The sequence below is a fragment of the Pelodiscus sinensis genome, chromosome 18 (genome assembly GCF_049634645.1).
Source record: "Pelodiscus sinensis isolate JC-2024 chromosome 18, ASM4963464v1, whole genome shotgun sequence".
Lineage (NCBI taxonomy): Eukaryota > Metazoa > Chordata > Testudines > Trionychidae > Pelodiscus > Pelodiscus sinensis.
The window spans coordinates 2,988,973-3,004,264 of record NC_134728.1 but is presented as its reverse complement, the minus strand read 5'-3'; the positions used below and the strand labels follow the sequence as shown (position 1 = coordinate 3,004,264).

The 15,292-nt window shown below is 59.2% G+C and overlaps 1 protein-coding gene across 2 annotated transcripts in view; it reads right to left on the bottom strand.

Annotated features, from left to right (window-relative positions):
- Nucleotides 1-5,910: 5,910 nt before the first annotated feature.
- LOC142818822 (tyrosine-protein phosphatase non-receptor type substrate 1-like) overlaps nucleotides 5,911-15,292 on the bottom strand; it is a 36,602-nt gene continuing 27,220 nt past the window's right edge. For both annotated transcript variants that reach the window (XM_075900913.1, XM_075900912.1), the window contains exons 5-9: nucleotides 14,740-15,090; nucleotides 13,160-13,273; nucleotides 10,022-10,043; nucleotides 9,218-9,257; nucleotides 5,911-8,015 (exon numbers count right to left, since the gene is read on the bottom strand). In XM_075900913.1, coding sequence (XP_075757028.1) covers nucleotides 7,758-8,015; nucleotides 9,218-9,257; nucleotides 10,022-10,043; nucleotides 13,160-13,273; nucleotides 14,740-15,090 — 785 coding nt within the window. In that variant the 3' untranslated portion in view covers nucleotides 5,911-7,757. The remainder of the gene's footprint in view (nucleotides 8,016-9,217; nucleotides 9,258-10,021; nucleotides 10,044-13,159; nucleotides 13,274-14,739; nucleotides 15,091-15,292) is intronic.

Below are 15,292 nucleotides of genomic sequence, written 5' to 3'. Positions count from 1 at the left end.
AACAGCAGCACGTGGTGGCGCCTTCTCCCCAGTGAGGACAAGCGCGGAGCTCTCCTCGGCCCTATGGGGAACCCAGCAGGCTGCCAGGGGAAAGCCCAGAGTCAAAAGCTGAAATGCGACAGGGTCCTGAGGGAAGCGAGGGCGAGAGGGAAAGTCTGGCAGAGACAGCTCACGTCGAACAAGGCCGGATTACTGCTACTGGCAGGTAACTTCTTCTCTGCTACCAGTTCTGGGTTCCTGGGATTTCCAGTCCAGCCTCCAGCTCCTCCGAAGAAACGGGTTTTGCCCACGAAAGCTCACAACACTGCGGATATTGGTGTCTGTCTCTAAGGTGCCACCGGGCTCCTCGCTTTTTTAAAAGTTTCAGACTAACCCGGCTACCCCCTGACACCTGGAATAAAGAAACCTCCCTCCCCTAATCCAATGCTGCTTCTTGGCAGGGGTGTGTGTGTGTGTCTGATTGGCAGGGATGTGTGTGTGCTTCCGTGTGTTGCTTCTTGGCAGGGGTGTGTGTGTGTGTGTGTGTGTGTGTGTGTCTGCTTGGTAGGGGTGTGTGTGTGCTTCCGTGTGTTGCTTCTTGGCAGGGGTGTGTGTGTCTGATTGGCAGGGATGTGTGTGTGCTTCCGTGTGTTGCTTCTTGGCAGGGGTGTGTGTGTGTCTGTGTGTGGGTGTGTGTGTCTGCTTGGTAGGGGTGTGTGTGTGCTTCCGTGTGTTGCTTCTTGGCAGGGGTGTGTGTGTGTGTCTGTGTGTGTGTCTGCTTGGTAGGGATGTGTGTGTCTCCTTCAGGAAACCCTGCCCCTGCTTCGAAACACTGCCACTTTCTACTGTTTTGCCCCGACAAAGCAGCAGGGAAGTTTGAGCGTGGCCCGGCCACATCGCTGCAGGGGGACCGGCTCGCATGGGCAGCTGGGTTCCTACTGGGACGTCAGCCCCAGCGTGTGGGCCTCTGGCTGCAGCTCCCCTGCTAACAGGCAGGCAGCCTCTTCTCCGGCCTTGGCCTCAGCCTTCTCCTGGGGGCTCGCCAGGGCTTGCCAGGGGCCGGCTGAATAGCTCGCTGGGTTCAGCAGCCCTGTTTCCCCCCCCCCCCCCCCTTCTGCCAGAGCACTAGGTAACCCCTCTGCCCGGCAGCGCTCAGCTGCAGCTGGCTTCAAGGGCAGGGTCACCCAAGCAGCCTGCCACACGACTGGCATATGATAATTCACTGCTGCAGGGGCCAGATCTCTCTCCCCCCCCCCCTTCTCAGCCCTGCCACTGTCCCACAGTCTCCCTGGGGAAGGAGGCAGCAAGAGCAGGAGGTAGCGATGGACCTGCGGTAGGACAGCAGCATGCAGGAGGGCTGTAAGTAGGCACGTGGCCCTAGGGCAGGGAAAATAGCCCTTGAGGCCTGGCACCCAGCACAGCTGGTCTGGAAATACCTCGGGCTTCATAGCAGCTGGGAGTCAGGGAGCTGCTCTCTCCCCTCCCCTGCCCCAAGACCTGTGGCTGCATTTCTCTCCTCTTCTCCCCTCCCTTCCCCCCAGCTACACCCAGCAGCTTGTCTTGCTCTTGCTGCAGGCCTTCGTATTTCCAGCATCCTGCCTGCCCTGCTCTCTTCCTCCAGGCCCACCTCCCCGACCCCCAGCTAAGGGGACTCCTGCCTGGACTCCTGCTCCCGAATCCTTCTAGAGGCCACACACCAGGGCCAGGTCTCTGCATTCAGCCCCTGTCCCCCCGCACCATGAGCCAGTCTGCTACTGCCTCCTGGGCAGCACTTGGAAAGTTTCCAGCTGCTGGGTCTCTCCACGCCGTGGCCCTGGCAGCTGCATGGACAGGGGAGTGGCGAGCATCAGTCCCCTGCTGCTGAACTGCCCTTCCCCTCATCCTGGGGCTGGCTTGCTTCACGGCCGCCATTGCACCGCGTGGATTGTGGCACCAGCATCTACCACTTCCTCCCTCTCAGCCCCATGCAACGTCCTGGCAAAGCCCCTCCCCAGAGGCCCTGTTCCCAGCCCTCCCCCCGTCTGCCCCACCTGATGCTGCCTCGAGTCCTGGCCCTGCTGAGTCTCTGCTGCGAGGGATGGGCCTTTGCTAGGGTGGGCATGTTTCCCAAGCTGAATAGGGGACAGCTGCCGAAATTACTCCTATTCAAGCCACTTCAATGGCAATCACGCAGAACGGTGCAGCACAGACATTCGCATTCACGGCTGATTGACTGAGAAATGCCACGTCGCTGGATTCTGTAAAAGCGACGAGGAGTCCTGGGGCACTTTATAGACTAACAGATTTATTGGTGCATAAGCTTCTGTGGGCAAAGACCCCCTTCGTCAGATGCATGTAGTGGAAATTCCAGAGGCAGGTATATACATACAGGCATAAGAAAAGAGTAGAAAATGAGAGAGAACAAGGTCAAATCGGGAAGGGACAATGAGGCCCACTTCTAGCTGCTGATGTGAAGATTTCTCCTCTTTTGGGCTATGTCTACACTCGCGGCTTCTTGCGCAAGTAATAGGCAAATGAGGCTAAGCGTGGAATATTGCTGAGCCTCATTTGCATACCTAATGAGCCACCATTTTTTTCAGAAGAGGCTCTTGTGCAAGGAGAGTCTACACTGCCCCTTCTTGTGCAAGAAAAACCCTCTTGTGCAACGCTGTTATTCCTGAAAAGTACTAGGTGTAACGGCATTGCACAAGAGGGTTTTCTTGCGCAAGAAGGGCCAGTGTAGATGCTCCTTCTTGCGCAAGAGCCTCTTCTGAAAAAAATGGTGGCTCATTAGGTATGCAAATGAGGCTCGGTGATATTCCACGCTTAGCCTCATTTGCATATTACTTGCACAAGAAGCCACGAGTGTAGACATAGCCCATATGGTGTTCACACCTTCACATCAGCGGCTAGAAGTGGACCTCATGGTCCCGGACTGAATGACCCTGTTAATTGACTTTATCTCTAGCCTTACTCTTGATTGCTACTCTTTGTGTGTGTGTGTGTGTGTGTGTGTGTGTGTGTGTGCGCGCGCGCACACACACACACACACACACACACACACACCTGCCTGTAGAATTTCCACTAGATGCATCTGATGAAGTGGGTCTTTGCCCACGAGAGCTTATGCACCAATAAATCTGTTAGCCTATAAGGTGCTGTCGCTTTTGCAGATCCAGACGAAGACGGCTACCCCTGATAGTTGGATTCTGTGTTTACCCTCTAATCTCTTGGCTTTTGGAGGTCAAAAGGGGCCCAGTGACACCCCCCCTAGACACACGGGAAGAGGACACACACACCTGTACACCTCTCTCACGTGGCAGGGGGCTAAGTGACCGATCCCACACTCCCTGCCCTGGCACACTCCACACCCTGCCTGGCAGACCCATCACTCCTGGCTCCAGGTCTTCCCAAGGCAACCAGTGGGAAGTCACATGTCTGCTCATGCCAGCCGTCTGCCTCGGTTCCCGCCACGGTGTGGCCAGCAGCGGCCTCGCACCACTGTGGGCAGGAAGGAACAAGAGTTGCTTCTATTCATGGAGGAGGATGGGTTGGCCTGGCCTGTGGTTTTGCAGAGCTCATCTCTTCTTCCCCCGGCCTACGGGGCTGGAAGTAGCTTGGCCTTTCCCACGCAGCGTCGGAGAGCAGCTGACAGCTCCAGGTGGCCACCAACGTAACCCAGCTGCCTCCCGACCCCAAGCTACAGCATGGCCAGGAGGGAGCTGAGCCCCACAGAGGCATGGTGCAGCGGGGCCCAGGGAACCTGACTGCAGGGGCATCCGCAAACCTGGCCAGAGGTGGCTCAGCAGGGGATGGAGCGGCCCTGCACTCCCGCGAGCAGGACTCAAGGGCTAGGTCTACACGCGCAGCTTCTTGCACGAGAAACATGCAAATGAGGCTAAGTGTGGAATATCAGAGTCTCATTTGCATACCTAATGAGCCGCCATTTTTGCGGAAGAGGCTCTTGCACCAGAAGGAGTGTCTACACCGCCCCTTCTTGTGCAACAAAACCCTCTTGCGCAATGCCGCTACACTGATTATTTTCAGGAATAACAGGATTGTGCAAGAAGGTTTTTACTGCGCAAGAAGGGGCAGTGTAGACAGCTCCTTCTGGCGCAAGAGCCTCTTCCGCAAAAATGGTGGCTCATTAGGTATGCAAATGAGGCTCGGCAATATTCCATGCAAAGCCTCATTTGCATATTTCTCGCGCAAGAAGCCGCGAGTGTGGACATAGCCACGGTGGGTCTCTTGCAGACCTGAGGTGAGAACAGGATGGAAATCACTCCCTTGTCCCCGCCCCCCTCCAGAGCTTAGCTGGGGGGCAGAGAGGCTGCTCCAGAGCAGATGCAGGGCTCCACTTTCTGGCCAGCACCCCGGGCCAGAGCAGCTTTGCCTTTCCCAGGGCGCTGACCCCGCCAGAGGCAGTGGGGGAAGGAAGGAGCCTGCCGGCCAGGCTGTTGCTGTGCTCAGTGCTCTGACCAGGGGAGAGGGACATGCTCCCGGGGAGGGGATATGGAGGAGCAGCAGGGTTGGGGGGCTGAGCAGAGCAAAAGGGGGAGCATGTCAAGAGTCAATGGGTGGGCAGCGGAGGCGACGTGTCACTGGCTGGAATTGGGATGGGAGGGCGGGGCTCTGCTCTCCAAAAGCCCCGCCCCCACCACGCAGGCTGTGATGGACCAGCAGGGGAGCAGTCAGCCCTGCATGGCAGCCAGCCTTGCACACCCCCCCCATTGTCGGCCACCGGACGCCCCACTCCCTGCTGGTGGGCAGGCAGCTGGCGAGCAGGGATCCAATCAGCAGCAGACCAGGCCAGTACTGATTGGGGGCAGAAAAGACGGGACACCTGCAGGAGGGCTTAAATACGGGACATCTGGTCCCTCTAACCCAGTGGTCCCCAACCTTTTGGGGCTGCTGGGCATCTGGGAGCAGGGCTGAGTGTGCACCATGTGCCCAGGGCCGCGCGTGCACCACACACCCGGGGCCGCACATGCTCCGCGTGCCCAGGAACGGCTTAGGCTGGCCCTGATCACTCGGCGGGCGCACATCTGGGCCATGGCGCCCGCGGTCACTGTTGGGGATCACTGCTCTAACCTTTGCCACCCTCCAACCACTGGGCTTCCGCTCAAACTGACAAACATGAGCCACTAATTGTGATAACGGGTTTGGGGATTTGGCAATAAGCCACCCCCTCCACAAGCTGCAGCGTCATTTACAAGTGGCCCCACCAGTGTAACCACAGGCAGATGGTGACGGCTACTGGCCTTTGTCTGAGCTCCAAGCACAGAAAGTCGCAGAAAGCTAAACAACGAGAGGAGGAACAAAAGTTTAATGCATCCAGCTTGCTTTCGACACAGGTTTTAACGGCCTCTGTTCCCGTGATTTGATGCTTTGCTGTGGACGGAGCAGGCAGCCAAACCAAACGACCGTCGGGAGGGAGAATGGGGGAAAGGGATGGGAGGGAAAAGGAGGGTGGGCTGGTGTTTAGAGAGGCCCAAGACTGATCTGGCTCCTGAATTCTACCTCTGACTTGGGAGGGCTGCTGTACAAGAGGTCGTGTGCATCTAACTCCCCCCTGCAGCTGTGCGTGCAAACTGGTCGGAGTTGCACATGCAGTTGTGGTAACTGAGCCCAATTGCATGTGCATTTTTGAGGGATGGATTTGTTCAAAAATCCGGCTCTTGGACGCACTGGGGTTTATCCCCGTATGGCCATTGGGCAGCCTAATACTGACCCACCTGCACAGGGACCAGGAGGCTACTCTGTGAAGCCCTTGCAGTGAAGATGCTGGACGTACAAAGCAGCCGTGCTCAGCCCTGCAAACTCTTCTCCGTGAAAGCACCACGCAGGAGAGGGAGGAAAACCCGGCAGCCTACAGACCAGGGCTGAGAACCCGCGTAACTCAAGGTAGCTTCCTCCTGGCACGGAGCACAGCAGCCAAAACTGACACATGGGCAAGAGCGTTGAACTTTTTTATTAAAAAAATATCCTGCAAGCAAACCTGACAGTGTTGCAATCTGTACACGTGGTCACCTTGCTGGTTTGGAACTTCCTGTCGCGAACTCCTGGCTCCTCTACCTTCCCCCCGGCCCTGCGCTTTCAGGATCGCGTAGCTAGCAGATGACCTGGTTTCCAACCTATCTTAGTGCTAGATTTTCCCCCTCTGCCGCCCTCCTTCCCAGGAACGGTACCAGGAGCCCCGTGTGTCCCCACCAGCGCTGCCAAAAGCAGGCAGTGAAAAGGCATTTGGCCATCACAATACCCAGGCAAGAGGGGCCCCATTCAGGCCTGGGGTAAGCAGCTGTAATCCACGGCACGAGAGCCCGCTGCCTAGCCCTGCTTGGTCTTTGGCCCTGGGAATCCTGAAACCCAAATCCTAGGGACACGGTGGAATCCAAAACAGGGCGCGAGCTGCAACCTGCCGCACAGAACAAGAGGAAGACGGCTGCTTCGGAAATGCCGCTTGTGGCCGCGTTTCGGCGCCGTTTGTCTCTCCTCTCTGCCGGGAAGCCGGCGCTGGCGGAAGGTACCTTGCTTCGCGGGACTTCCCGCGGCAGGGCCGGGCGCTAGCATGCCGACTCTCCCACTTGGGCCTCCCACTAGTGATGAACGCACAGCACTCCACCCACGGACGACACAAGCATTGGCGGTTAGCGCGAACGACGAACAGTTACATGTCAAACAGTCAACACAGGGTGGTGGTAACCCTCCCCCTCCCCCGAGCATCAGGCTTTCCTCTTCCGCGGAGGGACGGAAACCGGCAGCGAGGGTCCCGGGGGGGTGGGATGGACTGGCCAGCAGGCAGGGCAGAAAGGCAGCCTCGCCCGGGGATTAGCCTGGGCTCTGGCATGAGAGGCTGGCCAGCCTCTTCCCCCACCTGGCGGCATTCGGAAGCCCCTTTGTGCCCGTCCGGGGCTGGCAACGAGGCTGCTCGGTACCATGGGACCCAGGCCGGGGAGCTGCGGCACCCAGGAGCTCACAGCGAGCGCGACTTGTGATTAGTGCAAAGCTCTGCTCTGCCCAGGGAGTTCTCGTGTGGAGAAACGTCGCTGCTCTCCTTGGAGCGTGAGACACCACCGCCCGGCTCCCTGCCCTCCAGGGCGCGAGGGGGTGATCGGCCTTAAGGCTGGGATGGGCAGGGGGAAGCTTAAGGAATTACTTACGACACTGAGTTTGGGAGGTGGGGCAGGAGGAAGGGGGAAGAGGAGAGGCAGGGAGGTGTCATCCTGGACGGAACAGCGTCCTCTCCTTGCAGGGGGCTGCGACAGGCCAGTTAGCTCGGCTGCTTGGAGAACAGGAGTCCGGAGCCTCCTGGCAGGCAGCTCTCCCCGCCTACGTCGCCTCCCAACACAGCCTCTGTGCCTCAGGTGTCTGATCGCAGGCAGCTTGGCTGGTTCTCCCACACAGGACACACACCACGCTGGCTGCAGGGGAGCGCCAGGGCTCGCTGTGCGGGGGCAGCCCCCGTCTGGATGCAGGGTGGGCCACCGCGCCGGCGGAGCCCTGAAAAGTCTGTCCAGCGAAGACACGTGGAAGCAATCGGGGCACCACGAGCGAGGGAGCGTCCCAGCCTTGTGGTGAATCCCCGGGGTGGCGGGGAGGGGAGGATGTAGCCGAGCCACTGGTCCAGAAATAAAGCTGCACTGTGTGAGGGTCGTGGGTCAGCGGGGGCCTCTCTGGGCCGGCGGACGTGGCTGTTAACTCAAGCGAGGCTGCGGGAAGCATTACAGGCCCCGCTTCCACCGTGGTCCGTGCCGCCAGGGGCCAGCCAGACTCCACGCGCCCCGGCCGGTTAGCCCCGCTCACTTCCTTTGGATCTGGACGCTGGCGTACTCCGAGGCGCCCTCCTCGGGCCAGGGGGCGGGTCTCTTGGGCGCCTTGCTGAGGTGCACCATGTCCAGGTCGGCGTAGGTCAGATTGTTGTCGGCGGCTGCTGGGCGGCCCTTCTGGATGCAGGCGTACTCTGAGGGCGGGCTCGGCTCCGGCGGCTGGCGCGTGCTCCTCTTCTTCGGCTTCTCAAAGTTCAGGTCGGCGTAGGTCAGGTTGTTGGGGTCAGAGTCCTGAGTCGGGAGGGGGGAGAAAACACGGAGTCAGGAGGGAGCCTTTCCACCTGCCACGGGCACCCCGGGGAGACGGGTGCGAAGCCGTTCATCCAGCCTGCGGACGGAGGGGGAAGGGAGCAACGGCCTGTGTCCCAGTGATTTGAAAGCAACCGGGGCGCTTTAAATTGCTGCCAGAGCCCCACTGGCTCTCCCGGGGTGGCACTGAAGGGCTGGCTGGGGGAGACTAGCCCCCACACCCACCCCTTTCCCGAGGCCCTGCCCCATCCCAACCCCCCACCATCCCAGCTTGCCCAGGGGCCCGGCAATTCTCCCAGCCCCTCTGGGTCTCTCCTTAGCGAAGAGCCTGCTTTAGTACCAGACGGCATGTGAAAAGCTAGGTTCTGCTCCCAGCTCTGCTGCTGACGGACCCTGGCCTAGTCACTTGGTAGCCTGGTGCCTCAGTTTCCCCAGCCACACACCGGGAATGCAATTGCTTCATTAATATCTGAAGTGCTCGGAGGTCCTTGCACGGGCTGGGCCAGGGCAGCACAAGGACGTGTGGGGAAGCAGGCTAGGCCTCAGGGCCCGAGACTAGTCAAGGCCTTGGCTGACACCATCAGGCCTCTCCAGCAGCAGAGCGGCCCCAGCACCATCTGCTGCAAGAATTCCCCCGGGCTGCGCGGAGGGAAGAGCCAGCCGGCAGCACCGAGCCAGCGTCTGCACCCCGGGCAGCAGGAGACCCCACTGGAGTCAATGGGATTTCTCCCGCCCTGGAGCGCTGCGAGCGAGAGCAGGGTCCGGGCCGCGAGGCCCTGAACGGACGAGGCCCTGCCAGCTTCGGGCCTGTGCGCGTAGGACAGCGGGTGCATGCGGATGGGGACAGAGCTCAGTTCTGATCGATAAATTACTCACAGCCGCATCCCCAAGTGCAAAACAACCCTTGAAATAGCTTCCCTGGCTTATTGTACAGCTGGCTCTAGTCACCGTCGAGCCAAACGCCCCCTTTGCGGTGGGAGGGGGACAAGGAGAAAGGAAAATCAGAGCGATGGAGGCAACTCGGAGGGAGTGTTTGTCCTAAACGGTCTCCCATCCCCGGCCACAGACGCAGGCTGACCAAGCACTTAAACCGGCCTGGTTTTAGCCCCACGCTCGTACTCTCAAGGCGTTTTCAGTCACTCTCCCCTCCCCGGTTCCCCCAAGAAGCTAGTCGAGGTACGCACCTGCAGAGCTGCACTGGGGCTCTTCTCCGGCTCCTGTAGCCTGCGGAAAAACCAAGAGAACAGTCAGAGCCTGGCTGCGTTGGAAAGAGGCAGCATGGCTTGGCGACGGAGACTTGCAGAGGAGTCGCCGGTTAGGGGGCTGGCTGGCACTCGCAGGACAGAGGGGAGTTTCACTGGGCAGCCTGTGGGATAATGGAGAGCTAATGGCGCTACGCAGAGTTTCACAAAGCCCAGACTTCAACAGCCAGAGGCTGACGACCTGGATTCCCCAGGCTGCCTGTGCGTGGTATGGACAACAGCACCAGGTGGCTGGAGGGTGAATGCTCGGCCAGGAAGCTCAGCTCAGCAATGCTAGGGGAGAACCATGTCCAGCGAGGGCGGCCTGCTTGCTCGTAGCCGTGTTTGTGCAGCGAGTGACTCTACCGAGCCGCGTCTGCAGAAACTCCCTGTAACCGTCGTGCTGTATCACGCATGAGCTATTCCCGACCTTACAACGGCTCGTGGGCATCCAACCCCTCCATGTCGCTAGACCTGGCTCTCCTCTGCCATCCACCCCAACCGAGCATCATGTCAACCCTCGTGTACAGGCAAGGAGCTTTCCAAGTGAGGCATAGACCCCCCCCCCCCCACTCTCCCCAACCACATCTGCCTGCCTGTCGCACGGGGATTAAAGTGAGAAACTTGGAACCTCACTAGAGCTCGACCCCAACTCATCCCTGGTGTAACCGTGACTGCATGGACCCCTGTGGCGTTCCCGCACCCTTTACCCAGCCGTGCCGTGGAGACGTGGAGAGCTGTGCTTACCTTACAGAAGCGGAGCTTTTCCCTGTCCAAAAGAAAAACACGACTTAGAAAACCTTGTTGTACGACCATCCCCCCACATTGGCCATTTCGAGCTGACTGGGTTTGTAGCTCATTTGCACACACTTGGCTTTTTTCTATCTTTGCTGAAGCTGCTAGATCCGGTTTTCTGCAAACCCAATAGCAGCCTCCTCCTGAAAACTCTGCCGGACTTACTGTCCTTTCATTGGAGAACAGCATCTCTCGCAGGGTGGAGTCTGCTCCTGTCGTGTTTCAGGAGTGTCTTGTGCAAGATGGAAATTGCATCAGATACAATATTGTGGGCAGCCTGGGGTTTTTTTTTTAAGAAAGGGCCCAGTTTCGGTCTATAAAGACGGCAGCAAGCTGGAGGAGTGAGGGGGAGCGAGGCCGAAGACCACAGTGTCCTCAGAGTTCGGAGAAGGCCACGTTGCTCTTGGGGTGCATCTACACAGCAGGGCTCAAGTCCAATTAAGCTACACAACTTTTGCTATGTCAATTGCATGGCTGAAGTCGAAACAGCTTAACTCACTTTTAGGGCTGTCCACACCGCAGGAAGAACACTCTCCCTTCGACTCCCCTTACTCCTCGTACAATGAGGGTTACCGGAGTCGGAGTAAGAAGTTCTCCATGTCGACATGATGTCGAAATAACGGCTTGTAGTGTAGATGTGCACTACGTGACTTTGGAACAACATCAGTTACTCCAGTTACTCCTGTGTAGACCTACCGTAAGTTTTTAACCCGTTATCGGGTCCCCTTGATGCATTTCTCCCTGGTAACGCCCCTTATTTTTGTCATGTTCGGGTTTGGGGGGGATCACGCTTCCAGGCACAGGCTGAGCTGTGACTCTTGCAGCAGAAACGCCGGGGGAGATGGGAGCAGTGGGGCTCTTCCCCTGTAGCCTTTTACCCGACCCAGTGGGATAACTCTACTGAGAAACCCTGCGGCCCTCACTAGGGCTGAGGTTCGATGCATTAACGGGGTGCCGCAGCCTTAGGCAAGAAGATGCTGAAACGCCCTGAGCGTACGATAAATACACGACCGCCCAGGGCCTGGTCTGGAACCCGGACAAGGGACTGGCCGGCTGCTGCACCCGGAATGAGGTCGCTAGCGTCCCTAGCCTCTGCCGGAAGAGGGAACGAACAAGGGCGGGATCACTGGAGGATTCCCTGTTCTGTTCCCTCCCTCCGGGGCGCCTGGCCCTGGCCGCTGTCGACTGACAAGACACTGGCTAGATGGACCTTCGCTCTGACCCAGCCTGGGCATCCTTAGCTGGGGCCCGGCAGAGCCAGCTGGAATCCCGCTCGTGGTCCTGCCCACAGGGCAATGCCCAAGTGCCTGCCCTCCTGCCCCAAGCCGGGGCCCTCGGGGTCGGTGCGGTGGCAGGGTCAGAACGTGCTGGTGCTGGTCAGTCTACGCGTGGGCGCTAGTACCTCTCCCTCCCTGCCCCCTGGACGTGCTGCGCCCCTCGCAAGGGACACCCTGACCCTGTCCGCGCTCTGCTTGATCAGGGTCATGCAGCGGGGCCCTCGGGTGGGGTGGGGGGGTGCTAAACCCAGGCTCCGTCTGCTCATCATCAATGCGGGAGGCAGCCAACTATCTCCTGGGAATTCCTTGGGAGCCCCCGGAGAGAGCCCCGGTGTCCTGGCCAGCACGGGCCCCCTCAACTCCCGCCACAGCCCATAGACTCTACAGCCATTGCCGCACGTCGGAGCGGACAGGTTGGAGGGTCCCTAGAGATGATGAGTAGCTGTGGGGTAGTGGGGGGGCTGCCTGCTCTGTGACCCGGGGCCCCCTGCGCTGGGATGGGAGATTCTCACGGACTCTCCCAAAGGGGGATTAACCCAGACACCCAGGCGCAGCCTCCCAGGGAGAGACAAAGGGAGGAGGGCGGAGACCAGGGTGGGGGCAGGGCTGGAGGAGAGTTTGAGTTTCTGGCTGGGATCATGGAGGAAGCAGCCTAGGCAACGGGCTGGGATTTAGGGGCCCAGGCTCCCCCATCTCAAGGGGGACTGAGGCATCCGAGGCCTGCCCTGGAACCAGATTCCATCTGTGCTGTATCCTGGAGAAGCAATAAACTCCCTCTATTCTACTGGCTGGGGGAGTCTGTCCGTGCCACTACGGGGGTGCAGGAGATGGGAAAACCCCAACGCGCCGTCACAGTAACCACAAGAGCAATGTAAAGAGAGGAGCATCAAGTCTGACCAGCGCACACAGCGGCTATTCCAGTGGCTGGTCTCAAGCTTGGTTGATCTTTTCCCTTCTAGCTCAGGGGCGGGGCAAACATTTTGGCCTGGGGGCCACACTGGGTATTGAGATTGTATGGAGGGGCCAGGAAGGCCGGGGGAGGCCCCAAACAGCCAAAAATGCTCATTCCCCGCCCGCTGACCAGAGGTCCCTGTAAGTTGGGTGCTTGTGTGGCCACCCCAAAGAAATTCAAGTGCCTTGCAGATTAGCAGTGCGCTCACTGCTCGGTTTTCTCGTGTCTGGGGTGGTGGTGCACATTCACGCCTGTCTCCGTGTGTGTAACACTATTGTGCACATGGATGGAAAAAATCCGCACGTGGATGGAAAAAATTAGAGGGGACACGGCCCCTGACCACCACCCTCTGGGACCTCCCCCGCCCGCCCGTGTCACCCAGAGCACCGGGGCAGTGCTGAGGCTGTGGGAGAGGGGGCGGAAGGGAAGAGGTTGGGGACTAGCCCCCCCACGCTCGCTGCATTGCCTGGGAGCTGGGCTGGCTCCTCCTGGCAAGACTGTCCCAAACCTGCTCCCTGGCAGGAGCTCGGGAGCCGGGCTGGAGACTGGACGTGGCTTGTGGGCCACGGTTTGCCCCCTCTGCTCTAGCCGCTCGTTTCCTCCCCCAGGACAAAAGCCCTCGGGTGGGCTCGGTCTTTGTCCGCTCGCCTGGTGTAATGTCATTGTCTGAAGGGGGTCGGGATGCTGTGAAGTTTGAGCGCGGCTGGGCTAGAGAAACTGTCCCCCCTCCCCCGGCCGCTCTGTTCATCCCATCGCCGGCTGGCGGTGGCGCATGGCAGCCACCCCGCACAGCTGTTTGCAGCCCTGCCTGTTTGCCTGGGCAGTGGCCAGCAGCACCCATGGAAAGCGATTTGGTTTCACCTTTGCGCTGCCGTACTCGGATGAGGCAGACGACGGCAATCAGCAATATAACCAGCACCACGCACACCACCGCCACGGCGATGTAGATCATCTTCTCCTCGGGCAAGGGGCCTTCTGCAATGAGAATGAATATTCAGACAGAAAAGAAACGCCTCCCCAAACTGTTGGATGGAGAACCTATGGGCTTACGAGTAAAGGTGAAGGCAAGCGTCACAGGAGCCTAAGGGAGTTAGGAGCTCCAGCTGCAGCGATTCACACTCTGAGGCCAAAGGAGACTCTCTCAACTGAAGTCCAGAACCAAAACCTGGTCCACATGGGAACTTCCCTGGATTCTGACTCTCCAGACCTAGGACTCCCGTTGTAGAGGGGACAGGCCCATCCTACAGAATCGCTCGTCTGTTTCACCCCCAGAAGTTGGTGCAATGAGAGATTCCTCCCCCACCTTGTCTCTCCAGGCCTACCCTGTGGGGGTCAGGGGAAGGTTTGGAATCCAGGTTGTCAGGGGCTCCGAGAGGTCTAGATAAAGTTACCGCGCGTGGCTGAAGTTTGGTTGGGCTCGTATTATAAAATGACTTGTGAATTCAGCAAATGCTTCCAGCTGAAAAAACGACAATGCCTTGCTCTGGTCATTTCCAAGCCAAAACGGGACCTTTTGTCTAGGCATTTTGCTCGACCCTGTTCTGCGTAAAACGCAGACCCACCCAGACCACAGAATTTCATTGGAGGGGCCGGAGGGGAATAAACAGTGGTTTGTGTTTTGCCCCTGCAGCAAAAGCCAGGCATTTACTGAACTCTAATACTGACCAGTCTCAGCCCTTCCGGCAAGCGCAAAAGGCAAAGAGCAGGAACTCCATGTTAACGTGTCCCCATTAGACCATCCCATAGCTATAGAATGGGGGGGGGGGGGAGGGCATGGGTCTCGGAGTACAATGTAACTTCCTCTGGCAGCCCTAGATAGCAACCCCCCCGCATATGACACAGCCGGGTCTATAACTGTCCGTCTCAGCCAGCACTGGGCTGGAGAGGGATAAGGGGAGGCCCTTCTCCCACAGACGCACCGTGCAGAGCGTAAGTCAGGCCTTGGATCCCGAGGAAGCAGACAAATTGCGGGCAAGTGCTCAGCTGTGCAGAATGCTCCCCACAAAACCTCCCCCGGGGAAATCGGAACCCACGTCCCCAGCCAAGCCCACCGGGGCTACTTCACCGCCAGCCGAGCGCTAAGGTTAGGGAGCTGGCAGAACCCTGCTGTGTCCACCTGGCTCAGGCTGGCAGCTGTCTGCATACGATACTGGCGAGTCACACAGGACCTCAGCCTCAGCACTGCAGGAGGGACCAGGTCTGAGCCTCTCTCCAAGGGGCCTGCAGGGAGTATCTGCCCTGGCACATCATGCAGCCACAGGGACACTTCCTGCCCTTAACCTTCCCTCTGGCTGCTGGAGAGCAGAGCTAGACCCCTTGATTAAGAGGCACCGGTACCCTGAGGAGCTGCACTGGGGGGCTGGGTGAAATGGCCCCTGGGCTCCGCAGGGGAGACCCGGCGTTTCCTAGCAGGAGCAGGGAGGCGCCAGCTCCACGTTTACCTCCACCAGATGAAGCGGGATCTTTGCCAGGCTCCGCATGCGGCAGGGAGACTCTCAGCGTCGTGCTGTCACTGACGGGGGGCTGGGAATCGTGCACAGCCCGACAGGTGAACACAGACTGGTTCCTCTGCTCGGTTGCTCTGACCTCCAGGAAGCTCTGGAGCGTGAACGTCCCATCTGGATTCTCCGTCGGGCGGGAGGGTTTCCCCGGATCCGTCTCATTTCCATTCTCCAGCCAGCTGAGACTGGCCCCCTGCGGGTAGAACCCCTCCGCGCGGCAGGTGAACATCACAGACTCGTTCCGTGTGACCGGCCCCGCCGGGTCAGAGCTCACTTGCAGCCTGGGTGGAACTGACAACACACAAACACCCTGCGCTCGGCATCGCCTGAAATTCCCCTTCTCCTGCGGGGCTGGAGGGAAATTACAGGGCTGGGCCGATTGACCTTCCCGCTGCGCCCACGTCCCACCTGGCCCCAGGGCCCTGCCTGGAGCATCTTCAGCTCTGACTGGAATCTCTTCCTTAAGCTGGGTTCGTCCACTGCCCCACAGGGA